Source organism: Cyprinodon tularosa, unplaced genomic scaffold (genome assembly GCF_016077235.1).
Source record: "Cyprinodon tularosa strain WSP-4 unplaced genomic scaffold, ASM1607723v1 ctg357, whole genome shotgun sequence".
Lineage (NCBI taxonomy): Eukaryota > Metazoa > Chordata > Actinopteri > Cyprinodontiformes > Cyprinodontidae > Cyprinodon > Cyprinodon tularosa.
Window position 1 is genome coordinate 132,501 of NW_024039071.1, and position 15,139 is coordinate 147,639.

Here is a 15,139-nt window from a genome sequence, read left to right on the forward strand (position 1 = left end):
AGATTAGGTTGCATCAGCAAAAGGGCTTTGCTTTAATTACAAAGATCGAGTTTAAATCTCCAAGATACTGGACACATTCATCGATAAATAAAACCTAGTTTTAAAAACAAATCAAAACAGATCTTTGCAACACAGATTGTTGCTCAGTAACTTTCTCTAGTTGAACATCTCAATATGTACAATGGCTTAGTGTAGAACATGATCCCATAATACATTTAAAGTGTGTCCCACTCAATATCATAAGATAAAAGCTGTAATTTATTGGGTTATCTTGTGAAACTATTAACTTATTGTTTTGGCACACAAAGGCTTTCTTTCCTAATGGTTAAGTAAATCATTATAAGGCGTCTCATGCCAGAGAGAGCAGTCGGTAACACACAGCTCTGCTGTCAAAATGGTACCAGCATTATGTCACATTCTCCTCCAGGTTTGCCTTTATTGTATTTTATGTTTCATAATCAAGTTAATCTGATACCAATCTTTAAAATAGACTGATTCAATACAGGATCAGTCTACCAATAGCTGATATATCCTGCCAATATCTATGGGCCGATTTGACCTTTTCTTGCTTCATTAACATGATAAAAAAGACACAATTAGAAAAAATATTAAACAGTTTAAACAAAAATAGAAACATTTATGATGGGGCTGATCAATTTGGCCAAAAAGGTAAAATTGAGATCCTTTTCAACCAGTGTTTCAAATATATTTTGGTTTTCCTTTGCACTAACCACCAGCATGTAGATGGTTCACCCCAAGGTTTTTTTAGGACTTAGAAAGCATGCATGTCCAGAGACCTTTGTTGTCGGACTTTACCGTAACGTTTGTGTGGAAAAACGTCTGACTTCTGCTATTCTCTCTTTCCTTCTGTTTGGCTGCAAACCACTTTAAATCTAATCCTGCCACTTAAAGGACTGGAGTTTAGTGTCTTACTCTTGTTAAATGTAATGTGACCAAAACTGAGTGCCTCTACCATTATAAAAAAAAAAAAAAAATTTGTTACATTGCATTTATATTAAAATGCAGCTAATTGTCCAGCACTAATTTATTATAAAAGTCAAGGGTATGAAATCAAACTAAACAAAAGATGCAAATAGGACAAGTACCAATGCATGCGCGTTACCCGATCTTTTTTTTTTTTTTACCCGATCTTGAAGCATGGCTGAATGCGCTAAGCCTGTCTGTGCTCTCAGCTGCAGACAGATTCTGATTTTAAGGAACCTGACAGTCACCACCTTCCAGTTTCTGTTTCCGCTCACTGTCTCACCCTCTCAAACCTCAAGAGATTTTTAAAGCTTCCCTTCTTATACGTCTTAAATCCTGTACTTTTGTCCTTTTTCAACAGATATACTGTGAAATTCAAAGCTGTTTAGATCTTGCAGCTAATAGGATGTTGTTTTTGCCACACTGTCGCTTTAGGTGAACATCTTCAACGGGGCCAACATGGAGTCCATGATTAACTTCACCGGCTCTCAGGTAAGCTGCTGGGTTCAGTAAACGATGTATAGGTGCATACACGGGTCAGAGTTATGCATCCATGTAATATAGGTTTATTCAACACTATTTTTTATTTATATTCTGGATGAAGTACTAAATATGGCCTCGTCTTATAAAGTCAAAAGCCACCATTCAAATGCTGTGTAGTAGAAACAGTTATTTCATATCTGAGCATAACTATCCAAGAGAATGAGTGAAATTACAAGTTGAATCTCCAGTAATTGCAAAAAAGTAAACAAAAAACAATCCACTGGACTTTTTTTTCCAAGTTTGTAGACTCTTCGCCTCCCATCCAGCAAGCTTTTTCAATTCTTTCAAAAACTTTTTCGTGAATTGAAAAAAAGCTTCCTGGATGGGCCCTTAAACAACGCCACATTTGGTCTGTGTTGAAGGACCCAGAGGTCGTTCCTCCTGTTGATGCCCACGTTTTCTGCAGGCGTGGAAAGACTCATGTGAGTCCTGGTCTGGACTGAGCAACCAGCCCTGGACCCACTCTTTGGGGAGCTCTGGATCTGCTTCCAACCCAACTTTGATGTGGTTTGCTAATGTCAAAACAAACCAGACTGGATCCAACCCAACTGCAGAAAACATACATCCCTTAGATTCTGGAATCATACCCCATTCCCCGAACTGTAAAGTGAACTGTAACCTGTAGAGGTTACAGTTCACTTTCAAAGAGGATCATTTGAAATGAAAACTGTGCCAAACAAAAAGAAACTACTGTAAATCTGCAGCTGGTTTGGACCATCAAAGCAGACTGAGGACCTAATATACCCCCACTAGCCATGTTTTCATTCCACTGAAATGCAAATTTCAATAATTTCATATTTTCATAAGCGAACTTTAAAAAATAGGTTAAAGTCCTGTCAGACTTAGCTTAGGCTAGTGGCTGCATAATGGAGCTTAGAAATGACCCAAGGTTAGCATTAGCATTAGAATAAGTAGACCTGGTAACTGGCTGGCAGTAGGTGTGTAACAAGAGCATCCAATACATATGTCCCACTTACTGGTAGAGGGGAGTTCAGGGGAAGTTTGTAACATTCAGATATTTCACATTTAATGACAGAACCCTTTTTTTTTTTTTTTATTGAAATTTTTATTTGGAAAAGCAAGTTACAATTACTTTGTACATTCAAGCCTCCACCACAGTGGAAATATGGGAAAGAACAACATAAGCGATCCAGAGTTTTTGTATAATAACCAAACATCTATAACTGAAAAGCGAGCGAGTGGGAACATGAGGTCAATTTTTCCTTATATTTGGGGAAAAACACAATCCAGGACATAAGCCTGCCAATAGGGTACAATACACAGCACAACTGTATTTGCATGTGATCAGACAAGTTTAGATCACAGGGATTACTGATTTTACATAGTTTGTCCACTTAGACCAGATCCTGAAAAATGATTCCCTTCGTCCTTGGACAGAAAAAGTTAGCTTCTCCAGCATGTAAATGTCCTGCACTATGCTAAACCAGTCCTCAACTGTGAGTGTCTTTTTAATTACAGCCAGCAGCATTAACAGCTGTTTTTTTGAAAGGACCCTTTTTAATACTTTGGCATTGATTAGGCCCCAAATACAAGTGTGAACACACAGATTTAATGAGAACAGTCCTTTTTCAGAAACCTTCAGATGCCACTTTGTGACACTGTGATCTACAGTGTGACAGAACAACCAGCGACCTCAAAGAACTGCTTCTTTTTTGTTAAAACCAACATCAGAAATATTGAAACTGTTCAGGAAAACTACATTGTTTCAGGAAAAAGTTCACCCTGTCAGAATCTTCCTAGACTGTGGGACAAATCTCTTGGTCCTTCAGGATCTTGTTAACACTGAATAAACTCCTGATGCTGATAAAGGGCAGTAGGTTAAACAGAGTGGAAGAGAAGCTGTCAGCAGTGGAGTTCAGGACAGAGTTCCTGCCCATCCTGAATAAGTCCCCCTCTTAACCCAGCAGCCTCTGTTTTATCAGCTTGTCACTGTCCAAGCTCTCCATGTTCCCATTAATAGCTCTCTGATAAAAAGCACTGCCTGTGGAATCGGCCTTTTCCTGTTTTCACAGCCAGATCTAGTGACAGGCCAGTTTTCTGAACGCCTCATCTTACTTCCCCTCCTCTTCCCTTTTTCCTTCAGATGGCCGCCTACTTTGGACATTCAGTGGCTGCCTCCGATGTTAATGGTGATGGGTAAGTGCTCTTCCTGTCTGCCTCAAAGCCGTCTTTTAACAGCTGACATTTCCTGGTAGTAGGTCTGCATTGACTAAAAAGGCTTAATAAACCACGCGTGTAAACCACCGCCAAACCGGCTTTGATGATGTTTAAGTGAAACCAGGTTCAGGCTTTGGTGACATCATTAAAGACAGAGGTCATATTTAAAGTTTTTATGGTTCTGCTTTTGTTGATTTTGAGGAGTATTTTCTTGTCAAAATTTGATGCATTGCAGCTTCAGAAGGAAAATTCATTGGCACCCCTAGTGAGCATTATAGGCCTCTTTACCAAGGACTTCCTGTTTAGGCGAGATGAGTGGAGGATCTGTCACACTAAAAGTTAAAGTTCATGTCATCAAAAACAGTTTAATTAGGTTAACATTTGCTCGCTAAGGCAAACTATGAAGTGTATTTTGTTCCATTATTGTTGCAAGCAAAGAACACGAGTTGTAAATGGAAGTTAAAAAAGAAATTAAACTTTTTGACAGTCAATTTACTGGTTTGACTGATTCCTTCATTTCAATTGTTTTCATGATTTATTTTTCAAATGTTATGTTATTTCAAAAGCGGTCATATTTTTTATTTGCTAGTTTTATTTTTCAAATTTTTGTGTTTTTCAGAATGGATATTGTAAATGTGTATATTTCACAGATCCCCTTCTTGTCACGTTAAACCAAATGGAAATGCTCCCTCGTGACAATAAAAATGTTGCTGCTAACATCCATGCAGACCAACAGAAATGCATGTTCATTCCTCACTCCTGATTAAAGACCAACTAGAGAAAAGAAGAGAATCTGATCTGAAAACACAATTTGAAAAAAATGCAGGTTGTAAAACTCGATCTGAAAAAGAGAAATAAAAAAAAATTTGAAAACAAGAATCTGTAAAACATCTTTTTTTACATTTAATGTTTTTTTAATTATACACAAATGTTTTTAAAGTGAAGTATAAAAGATATAAAAATATATTTTTTAAAACTATAAAATATGTATATATATATATATTTTTTTTTTTAAACTAAAAGATCACTCTCAAAAACTTTTTGTTTTTGTCATTTTTAAAGTTTTTTTTCCTGACGGCATTTTTTATTTATTTATTTTAGCTTACAAAATATGTTCTTTGCCTGCAACAGTAAAGTGAACCAAAATGAAGGTCATCTTTTGGCCTGTCAGTAGGATAATTAGTCAGAAAGTAGAAATTAATCATAATAACCAAATCAGCTTTTTTCCATTCTCTGCATCAGGCTCCAGACCTAACACCTACAGGATTATCTGCATAAAAAAGAGCAGAGGATAGAAATTAAGACTCTAGATAATGTAGAAAGATTGTGCCAATGCTGATAAATCTTGCGCATGATTTATATAAATTTTCCAGAAACAAGTTTGTCTTTCATCCAGGAAACGCATTCATTAAGTGAAAGATACAAATGAGATTTATTTTGAAAAACAACGATAAACAAATGAGGAAAACTTCTTCTTTCTGTCTCTGTTTCAGTTTTGTTGATTTGCTGGTTGGAGCTCCTCTCTTCATGGACAGAGGCCCAGATGGGAAACTGAGGGAAGTGGGACAGGTAGGAAGATGATGCACACCATTCAATGACTGTACTTATGTAGCAAAAGAGCTGAAAAGGGCCAAGATGGATCAGTGTTAACACACTTTGGTAATTTTCACACTTCATGCTCACTCCCTATTGTATACTAAAATCTGTTTGGTTTGGTTTTGATTCTACTAAGTGAGCCTAAGGACGATCGCCACACTTAGGAGGGGGTAAACATTTGTTTAGCAATCACAGAGGAAGTATGGTACTCTCAGCGTAAGGATTTATGAATACCAAGAAAACCTTCTACCAAATAAGGCCAGATATTACAAATATTAGCTCTAGTCCATCGGAGAAAAAGTGCGTGGGCAGGGAGATGCTACAGCTGACAAAGGCAAGCTATAGAACCTAATTCGGGGGATCAAAGGAGCCCAGCGAAAGATTGGATAAGTAAGCCGGAGAAACAGCGCCAGGGTAGGAAGAGGCTACAGCTGACAGAGGCTAACTGCTGTGGATTAAAACAGAACAGAGCAGGATAAGATAAGTCTGGATCATTGAAGAAGGGGGATAGGGTACAGATGACCAGGAGGAGGACAGCGGGGCTTTGGAGAAGCCCACCAGGTAGACAAAGCGTAGAGAGGCTATGGCTGACAGAGGCTACCCTCTAGGCTAACTGCGGGCAATGGAATGTGGACAGTAGAGATGCATGCCCCATGCAGACAGTGCAGGGGAGCTGGAGAGAGAAGGCAGCAGCTTCCTGGAGGCTGCGCTGGAGGTAGGACCACGAAACAGTCGGTTAAAATAAAACAGCCTTTTTAAAAGCCGACCACAAACCTCCTAAGTGCTTCCCCATTTCATCCTTTATTATTTTCTTTATCTTCTATGTTAATTAGAAAAAGTTTTTCTCTGCTGCATCATTCACTTAAACAATGATCAATTCATGAAACTTCCTCATCTCTTCATTTTAAGCCTAAATAATTCAACCTCAATGCTAATTTTCGACTCCGGGTTTTACTGATCCTTTTTAAAGCTTGCACTCAAGATGATGTTTTTGGTCCTATCTCTGTTGGAAAACAATAGAAGGATGGTGTATCTGCCTAGCCTGACGTAGTCCTACTCAATTCTAGTCAGAATATGAGTCTGATATTGCTCCATAGAGCTGTGATTATGGGGCGTGTTTCGAACGAACCAGGAAAAAAAATGCCTCTGCACTCAATTGGATAGACCTACAACCAATAAGAGCAATGGAGTGCGTGGCGTATGTTAAGCCAGGCATAGTTGTTGTCAACAAAAATCAAAGCGTTCAGTTGCACGCCTAGAATAAGAAGATGAGCCTTGATCGCGTTTCTCTGTTCCTCTTTTAAAATTAATTTGCTGTTGATATCTTCTAGAACAGACCTAATAGCAGAATCTACACACCTCAACTCTCCAGCGGCAGCCGTTGTTGTTGTCACCCATGCGCCCTTTAGTCATGTGGTTGACGTTACTGTTAATCATCTGTCCATCATCGTATAAAGCCCGCCCTGACAATTTGATTGGCCCGCCAGATATTGTGCTAGCATACTCGCGCTACTACTGAGCAATGCCAGACCGAACTTCCCGACCTCAAACGTTGTGGGCGGGACTAAGTTCGGAATGGCACCCAGGCTAGTATCTACCTCCCAGGCACGCTGAAAAAATTATATATAAATAAGTAAAACATTTTTTAAGTACATTTATTTTCCCATAATTTTGGGAGGTAAAGATGATCCACCAATGAAAATAATATTGTTTTTTTTTAAATAAAATGTTATTAAATTTGGACTGATAAATAGCAATTGGGGTGTTCAGACGGGTGTGAAAAAGTCTGTTATGAGTTGCATTTGAGGAAATGGATTGGATTTGGGTCAGATTAGCCTGAAGTGTGACGATAGCCTTAATGTACCCACCAGATAAAAAAAAAAATAAAAATTTTTTGGAAAAAGCATCCTGAATACCTATGCTGTGATGATGACGCTGAATATAGGTTGCATTTTGCAACTAATCAGTAGCAAAAAAACAAACTTGTCTCCTTGGAGATATTTCCACTCATAGAGATACAATCTGGTGTTCTGTGGTTAAGTAAAGAAGCAACACCTTTTGTTTACCTATTGTTGTTGTTTTTTTTATGCATTTTTTTAAGTTCAACTGCAGATGTACTAACATTAAACTACCTTTTCTTTTAAAGTAAAAAAAAGGAATCTTACTCTGCCAAACTATTACAGTACTATTTATATAACAATCAGTACTATTATATATAACAACCATATTTTTGTCATTTTACTCTGAAACAACGCAGATTTCATTAGTTGTTATTTAGGGTTACAATACTATTAGGATTATTTGCTAACTTATAGCTGATTTTTAACCAATGTAATCATTTTTCCTGCTTTTTTGGCAGGAGTGAGTTGATTCTTAAACTTTTTGTCAAAATGTTTTATAAAGCCTTTCATCAAGCCTTTTAGTTTATCTGTCATATTTCTGCTTCAAAGTCCTATTTAATGAGATTCCAGCAAATGTGGAGCAGTGATCCCAATTTCTCATGCAGTCTATAGCTTAGAGTAATGCAGAAGTAACACCTTTCTAATTGCTGCACACTGAAGGCAACAAGTTAAAATATGATTTCAACACTCTTGCTCCTTACAACAACAGCAATTTAGGCTTTTGGTGTTAATTCTGGTGAAAAAGATAGAAACAAAGTCACTTATTCCTATGGATAAAATAAACTTACAGTAACCAATTTGTTAAAAAAAATAAGGTTAGCAGCATTTGAAATAATAATTGCTTATTGGTGGCTGACATGGTACGGTATCAGGCTTCTAATAAAGGTCCTTTCTCTAAGAACTCTATCAGAACCCTGAAACACTGTATGTTCCTTTATGAGAATGACAACTAACAGCAGTTTGGTGTTATGTTTCATCCTGCATATCTATCCAATCAATAATAATCTGGCACCAGTGTGTGAAATACTAAACATACAGGTCGGATTTTCAGTTTTTGTGATCAGAAAGGTATCAATTAGAGAAATCTGTTTCCTTTAAGCAGACAGAAAACGTATGCTGGCTTCTAGCTGCACTAAGCTGAGATGGATCAAAGAGTCACACCTGCAGGCATGCTGCTCTGCAGATAATAATCATATCAATATTTCTGTTTCCAAATGTTAATTTGACCTTGTAAACAAAATATATATACAGTTGTTTCTTAAATTAAACCACTCTTTAAACTGATTCCCTTTTAATATCTGTGTTACATAATTTGAGAGGATTTCTTTCATTTAAAAAATTCAGGATGAATATTTTGCCTTTTTATAGAAATACTTAGAAATGCTTGATTATTGAAGATGACTGGATTGGCTCCAATTTTTCCATGAAGTGACGAATAAACTATTTAACCTTAGATCCAGGAAGACTGAAAACACACGAAGGAAAGATGATTTCTTGCTGCTTTAGCTAACAGTTGGGTCTTCTCTTCAGGTGTCCGTGTACCTCGGTAGAGGCGGCTTCTCGTTTCTTCAGCCTGAGCTGCTGACGGGATCAGAGGTTTATGCCAGATACGGCTCTGCCATCACAGCAGTGGGGGACCTGGACAAGGATGGATACAATGGTTAGATCCTTTGCCATTTTTAGGGAAATTTTTTTCCTAGTTTATACTCTGTAGTCATGTTTGGGTCATCAAAAAAGGTTTTTAAACATATAGGAACTCATCAAAGCCATTATGACTTGAAGGATTCAGACTATTTAATTCACATAACAAAACTGAATCTTGTTGCTACGTTACATTAAATTCCATGATGCTAATTTGTTACAAAAGACCAATACTAATCCCAGTGGTTATGTTACTCCTGTCTCCTCCACTCTCAGATGTGGCCATCTCTGCTCCCTATGGAGGCGCAGACAGAAACGGCTTGGTCTACATCCATAATGGCAACGCGTTGGGGCTCAACGCTACAGCTTCTCAGGTAAACTTAGACAGTTTGCTTTAGACATTAGCCAAAAGTGAATGTCAACAGTGAAATGCAGCTGACAGTGATTTTGTGGATGGCGTTGGAGAAGGTCAGTTATTATCGGAGAAAAAGATCAATTCAGTTTGGAATCCGCAGCTGACCTTTGAAAAGATTAAAGCAGTAAATACACTGGACCTGTGAACTGTGAAACCAGATGTTGTGTTTTTTGTTTCTTCTTAGCCCAAACTGGAGCATATACCTCTCTGAAATTAAAAGCTCATCATAAATTAGGAACAGCTTCACCTATTACGTGTCCAAAAACAATTATACTTATGCTGTTACGTGTCCGCCGTTTTTACTGCATAAGTCAGAAGTCCTCCGTCCTTAAAGTCTGACCGATGTCCCAGCTCTCAGAAAAATCAAACAAGGAGATCCTGTTCGTAACACTAAATTGTTATCGAAAAAGTCCTAGTCATACTCAAAAAAAATAGAGATTGCTGGTCTTTCTTCAAACAGCAATAATTAATCCTTGCAAGGAAGAACTGATACCGTCTTTGGAAATATTTTGTCTGTTCTTGTCAAACAACACATTCATCAATAATAATTTTTTTTCAAACCTTTCATTGTCCTGAATCAAACCAATAACCGTTGGGTCATCTGCAACCATCAGGAGTTTTCACCGATGGGTCCACTAAAGTGCAGTTACTTATGTAAAGAGAGAAGAGAAGTGGGCGAAGAAAACAACCCTGGGTGTCGCCTGTTCTGATTGTTCTTGTGCAAGAGAAGATGCCTCCCAGCCTCAGTCAGGCATGTGTAGGCCGGTACTGTTAGCTGGCTGGACTTCTGGTAGATGATATGTGGGTTGATGGTGTTGAGCGATGAGCATGAGACCTCAAACAGGACCCTGGTATATGTCCTTTAGTGGTAGAGGTAATAATTGTTATAAGAACTGTAGATAATGACTATGGTAAGATCAACAATGTTTGAAAGGGTTAAATTCAGCTGTTCTGATCTCGATAACTGCAGAGAAAGAAGACTTCTTTAACTAAACGCAGAAAAAGGACATGTACAGTAGCTAGTCCTTCGCGTCCTAGCCACCTTTCCAAGTATCCGTTGAGCTTTAGCCAAACAAAAATATTTTTATTAAAAGGATGGTTTATCTGTTTAACTTATCGATTTAATAGTTCAAGTGGAGCATAAAGCCATGTGCTTCTATCCCATAGCAGAGTTGTTGGAGTAGAAATATGGGGGATTTTGTCTGAGTTTGTTTAATTAGTGTCTTTATTTCTGAGTAGCATTAAACTGAGGAACCATTTCCTTCAGACATTCACAATAAGAGCCTTTAACATAAAAATACTTCAATCTAAGCCTCAGATATTGTGTTTTCGCTTTTAATTAAAAGAGTTTAAAGTTCCCTTGAAGCTGAATCAGGGTTTGGCACATTTGTGGTTCAAAACAAAGTTCTACTTCCATCACATCTTGTCTGTTTCGCAGGTCCTGAAGGGTAAGTGGGCGTCCAGCTACATGCCTGCTAGCTTTGGATATTCCATGACAGGAAATACCGACATCGATCAAAATGGATATCCAGGTAAAAATAGAAAATAACAGAAACTCACACAAACATGTTATAAAGAGCCTCAGAAAAGAGCTAACATGCTGCTGGGAATAAAACCCAACTGTGATCTTGTCAAACAGATTTAATAGTTGGAGCATTTGGAGCAGACAAAGCCATTTTATACAGGTAATCCCATCTAAATCTAATTTTCTGTGTCCTGGTATGTGTGTGGTGCACATGTGTACGAATGGGTGGGTTTGTGTGTGTAGTGGGGGATGTAGTCCCCTGCTGTGGCTGTGTGATGCTTCTGACTAAAAGTGAGGAGTTTAATGAGCGAGGCCACCTCTGATATCAAAGAGCTACTGTTTTTCATTCACCTCACTCCTACTGGCTTTATAGAAGCTGAGGGCACGTTTGCTCCTAACTGCACACAGGAATATTCACTGCATACTTTATATTTACTCCTTAGTATAACAATACATTAACCTTTCCTAATCCAAGAAAATCTCTGTAAATACTGAACCTTAAACCTGTATTTATTGTAACAAAACTTCATGAACCTACTAGAGTTGGTCACCTTTAGTCAGCCATAAATATGTGGGAAGTGATTTGCCCTTTTCTGTTTTTCTGTGCATCAGAGCTCGTCCAGTAATCAATGTGAACGCTACTATAGAAATAACCCCCTCCATCATCAACTCAGAGGAAAAATCCTGCACCATTCCTGGTACCAGCACTGCTGTGTCATGGTGAGTGTTCCCCTTTCAGATGAGACGTCCTTTTTTATCCCGACACAGTATGATTTCTGATAAAAATAGATTTCTGTTCTTTTATGAGCTTTTGAAGGTAACTTTTGGCTGGTAGCACTGATTACTACTAAAGCTATCCATGATCCTTAAGTTCCTCATTTGCTTTCATATATTAAACTGAAACCAACAGATTTGTGTCTATTCAAACATTTAGATTTGTTCAGAATCTGCTTCTACTCTTATAAATCTGACTGATTTTACTTTATTTTTAGTTTTAAAGTGAAGTACTGTCTGGCTGCTGGCGGCGTTGGAGCTCCATCCTCTCTGAGTGAGTAAAACAGCTGCAGGACATGCTACTGATCGTAGCTGTCTGCTAGCCACCTGTGTGGCTACCACAGTAAAGAGTGGAAGGCTAACATTACCTGAGTTGGTTTTACTGGTTTAAATTTAGACAATGTCACACTGCATCACTTCCTCAAAGGTCTCTGGAGCCATTTATAGACTCAAAAGAAGAGAGATTGCTGGTCTTTCTCCGAACAGCAATAATTAAAGCTGAAGTCTGTAAGTTTTTAAAAATCACTTTTTTGTCATATTGGCTAAAACTGTCCCTATGCCCAGATAGCAGTACATGTGATATGTAACCTGTGAAAAAAACTGCTTCAATTGGTCCCGCCTACTGCCGGTATTTCAATCTGGAAAGAATAATTCGGGACGAGTCAAAACAACCAATCACAGCCAGAGGAGCGTCTGATGGAGTGTCAATCACAGCTCACATACGCTGAATCCCCCCCCCCCCCCCCCCCCCCCCCCCCACCCCCCCCCCCCCCTCTCACCGCTTAACCTGCCGCCCGGCTGCCACAGTCAGGAGGACGCGCGTGGAAGTCATGGCGGACCGACAGCCACCAGCGAAAGAGAAACTGCCATTACTGCCCCTGCCGACAACTGCTTACACAGCAAACTTCGGTATAACCAGCATCTTATATTTAGCTGCTTGGAGGTGAGTGTTATCGCTCTTACCGGTTCATACTCCATGTCGCGTACGCTGCTTGGATGCTTCTGGTCGCATGCGGTAGCCGCGCAGATGCTGTGAGAGGGGTGTGAGTGGGGCATGAGTGAAGCAGAGAGGGTGGGGGAGTGGCGTGAAACCTGCTTTTCTTCAAATTTTCAGTCGAAGTCTGCTCTCTTCTCAATGTTACAGACTGCAGCTTTAATCCTTGCAAGGAAGAACAGACACCGTCTTTGGCAATATTTTGTCTGTTCTGGTCAAACAACACATTTATCTATAATAATTTTTTTTCAAACCTGTCATTGTCCTGAATCAAACCAATAACCGTTGGGTCGTCTGCAAACATCAGGAGTTTTCACCGATGGGTCCACTAAAGTGCAGTTACTTATGTAAAGAGAGAAGCCAACTGTGTGGCTACCACAGTAAAGACTGGAAGGCTAACATTGCCTGGTGTAAATTTAGATAATGTCAGACTGCATCACTTCCTCAAAGGTCTCTAGAGCCATTTATAGATGAGCTATCTGTTAAAAAAACAAACGTGTTTGGCTTTTGATCATTATCTTGAGCTAACCTGAAATCAAAATCAAATAGGAAAATAATGAACGACTGCTTAAAGTGACAGTAAAGCAGTCTGAGAAACACATTGTTCTAATATGCTATTTGTATAAAGCTTCAGTAGTATAGCTCTGCAGCTATTGCTAGCACAGCTCTCCATCTAGGTTAGCATATCCTGGCAGCAGCCGCTCAAACAAAAACCTTCTTGTGATTCATACCTGTTTATCAATTTCAATGCGTTTTGGCTCAAACTGAAAACTTAATGTTACTCGTTGCGGTTTTTCGTTGGATAGGGCTAATGCTAGTGCTACAAGACCTAGCATACATAATTTATTCAGAATGCATTGCAGCCCAATGGCAACATCCATGCGAAAATGTTTTATCATTAAAACAAAACTACTTTCAGTATTTGTGCCAAAACTAATAATTAACATCAAATTTTTATGGCCACTTTGTGGTTCACACAGCCATGAGGGAGACTGCAAGTAGCATTAATCCCAAGAGCTTCTTTGAGTGGATACACTGGACATGAATGAATCTACTTTTCAGTTGTTTTTTTCCCCCATTTGACCGAAGAGCTGAGTCTAACCTCCTGCTGGCAAGCTCTGTGGCCACTGTCCCCCACCACTGCATGTCTGATAACGGCATTGCGCTGGGTGAGTTTTTTACTAATGTCAACAACACAGATGAAATCTGTGAAGTAAATAAAGGAGAGCAACATGGACGGGAGACAGAGCATACTCTAACGGTGCCTGAAAACTGCCGACGAATCTCCTCTTCTCAGTGGATCATAAGGAGCTCACAAATCTCTCTATCTTGCTAGTGCTGTGCCATGTTTCGCAAATACAAGAAGAGTTGTTTGGGCTTGTTATTTAACACATGAGACCGGCGCGATGTTGTGACGTGCTTACACTGCCCTTAAAGTCATCAAGTAATTTAGAGTTTGAAGCTAGGTCTGCTGTTCCCACAGCATGCCGGTCAGATATGAGGCAATTTTAATGCGGGTTGCTTGCCCAGTCGTTTGACCTGGCTAGACATGTGTCAGTGAGCTGTTCCCACTGCCACTGATTGTTCTGATTGTTCCTGGGTTTAAACTGGTCTTTCAGGAAATGGGTATTTGTGTCAGCAAACAGATGCAGCTGAACATACTGGTACCAACAATTGTTACTATGGAAAAAGTGATTTGTCTTTTTAGATATTAATCCATAAAATCTTCCCACTGGGGTAGCTCTGGGGGGCAGACTGCTTACTTTAAGAACCACTCCCTGATTTAAAGCTTAGAACCAGCAGAATGTATTTAACATTAATGTCTATCAATGACACCAGCTGTTGTTTAAATCGGACAGGTCATTCTGATGCCATTGCTACCATTTCATTCCTCCACTACCCAGAATCAGGCTACATCAGTAACTATTGCAGCGCCTTTTTGTGGATGCTTGAAAATATGTGGATATTCTTTCTCTGCACCATTTTTTTATGTGATGACCACCGCATTCTTAACTAACTTCCAAGAGTCTCTAAAATAATTATGTTCTGGATTGATTTTGACTTGGTAATTCAGTCTGTGAACGGAATCTTACCAGTGAAAATGCTAACATAAAAGTTAAATGTGAAAAGTGGCCCACCTCAGGTTTTAAACCCAACAGTGTCAATTTTGTTTTCATTCCAATCAAGAAAACAATTTTTTTTTTAAACTCCTTTCTTAAGCCAAACAGCTTGCAGCAACATATAGGGGAGAAGGCCTTACTCTGCTATCCACTTTATTTGATCCCGTTTAATTTCATGTGTGAGTAATAGACTGACGGCATGTGATTCCCTCTCATGTGGGCTTTTATTTCCTCCCCCAGGTTTTAGTGTGGACCTCACTCTGGATCGCCTGAAGCAGAAGGAGGCAACCAAACGCACGCTCTTCCTGTTCAGTCAGAAGTTTCAGTACTCTAAAAATACGACGGTGATCAGCAACAAACTCGCCTGTGAGGAGCAGGACGTCTTTTTAAGGGTGAGAAAGAGTATTAAACCCCAATGAATTTATTTTCCTCAATTTGTGGTCATGAAGTTTTCTAAACACTGCAGAA

The 15,139-nt window shown here is 39.1% G+C and overlaps 1 protein-coding gene across 1 annotated transcript in view; it reads left to right on the forward strand.

The window, feature by feature from the left end:
- Nucleotides 1–15,139, forward strand: part of itgav (integrin, alpha V) — an 83,979-nt gene that overhangs the window by 42,808 nt on the left and 26,032 nt on the right. The window contains exons 10-19 of the mRNA XM_038295624.1: nucleotides 1,420–1,476; nucleotides 3,632–3,684; nucleotides 5,199–5,274; nucleotides 8,733–8,862; nucleotides 9,120–9,217; nucleotides 10,697–10,790; nucleotides 10,898–10,943; nucleotides 11,396–11,503; nucleotides 11,776–11,831; nucleotides 14,912–15,063. Coding sequence (XP_038151552.1) covers nucleotides 1,420–1,476; nucleotides 3,632–3,684; nucleotides 5,199–5,274; nucleotides 8,733–8,862; nucleotides 9,120–9,217; nucleotides 10,697–10,790; nucleotides 10,898–10,943; nucleotides 11,396–11,503; nucleotides 11,776–11,831; nucleotides 14,912–15,063 — 870 coding nt within the window. The remainder of the gene's footprint in view (nucleotides 1–1,419; nucleotides 1,477–3,631; nucleotides 3,685–5,198; nucleotides 5,275–8,732; nucleotides 8,863–9,119; nucleotides 9,218–10,696; nucleotides 10,791–10,897; nucleotides 10,944–11,395; nucleotides 11,504–11,775; nucleotides 11,832–14,911; nucleotides 15,064–15,139) is intronic.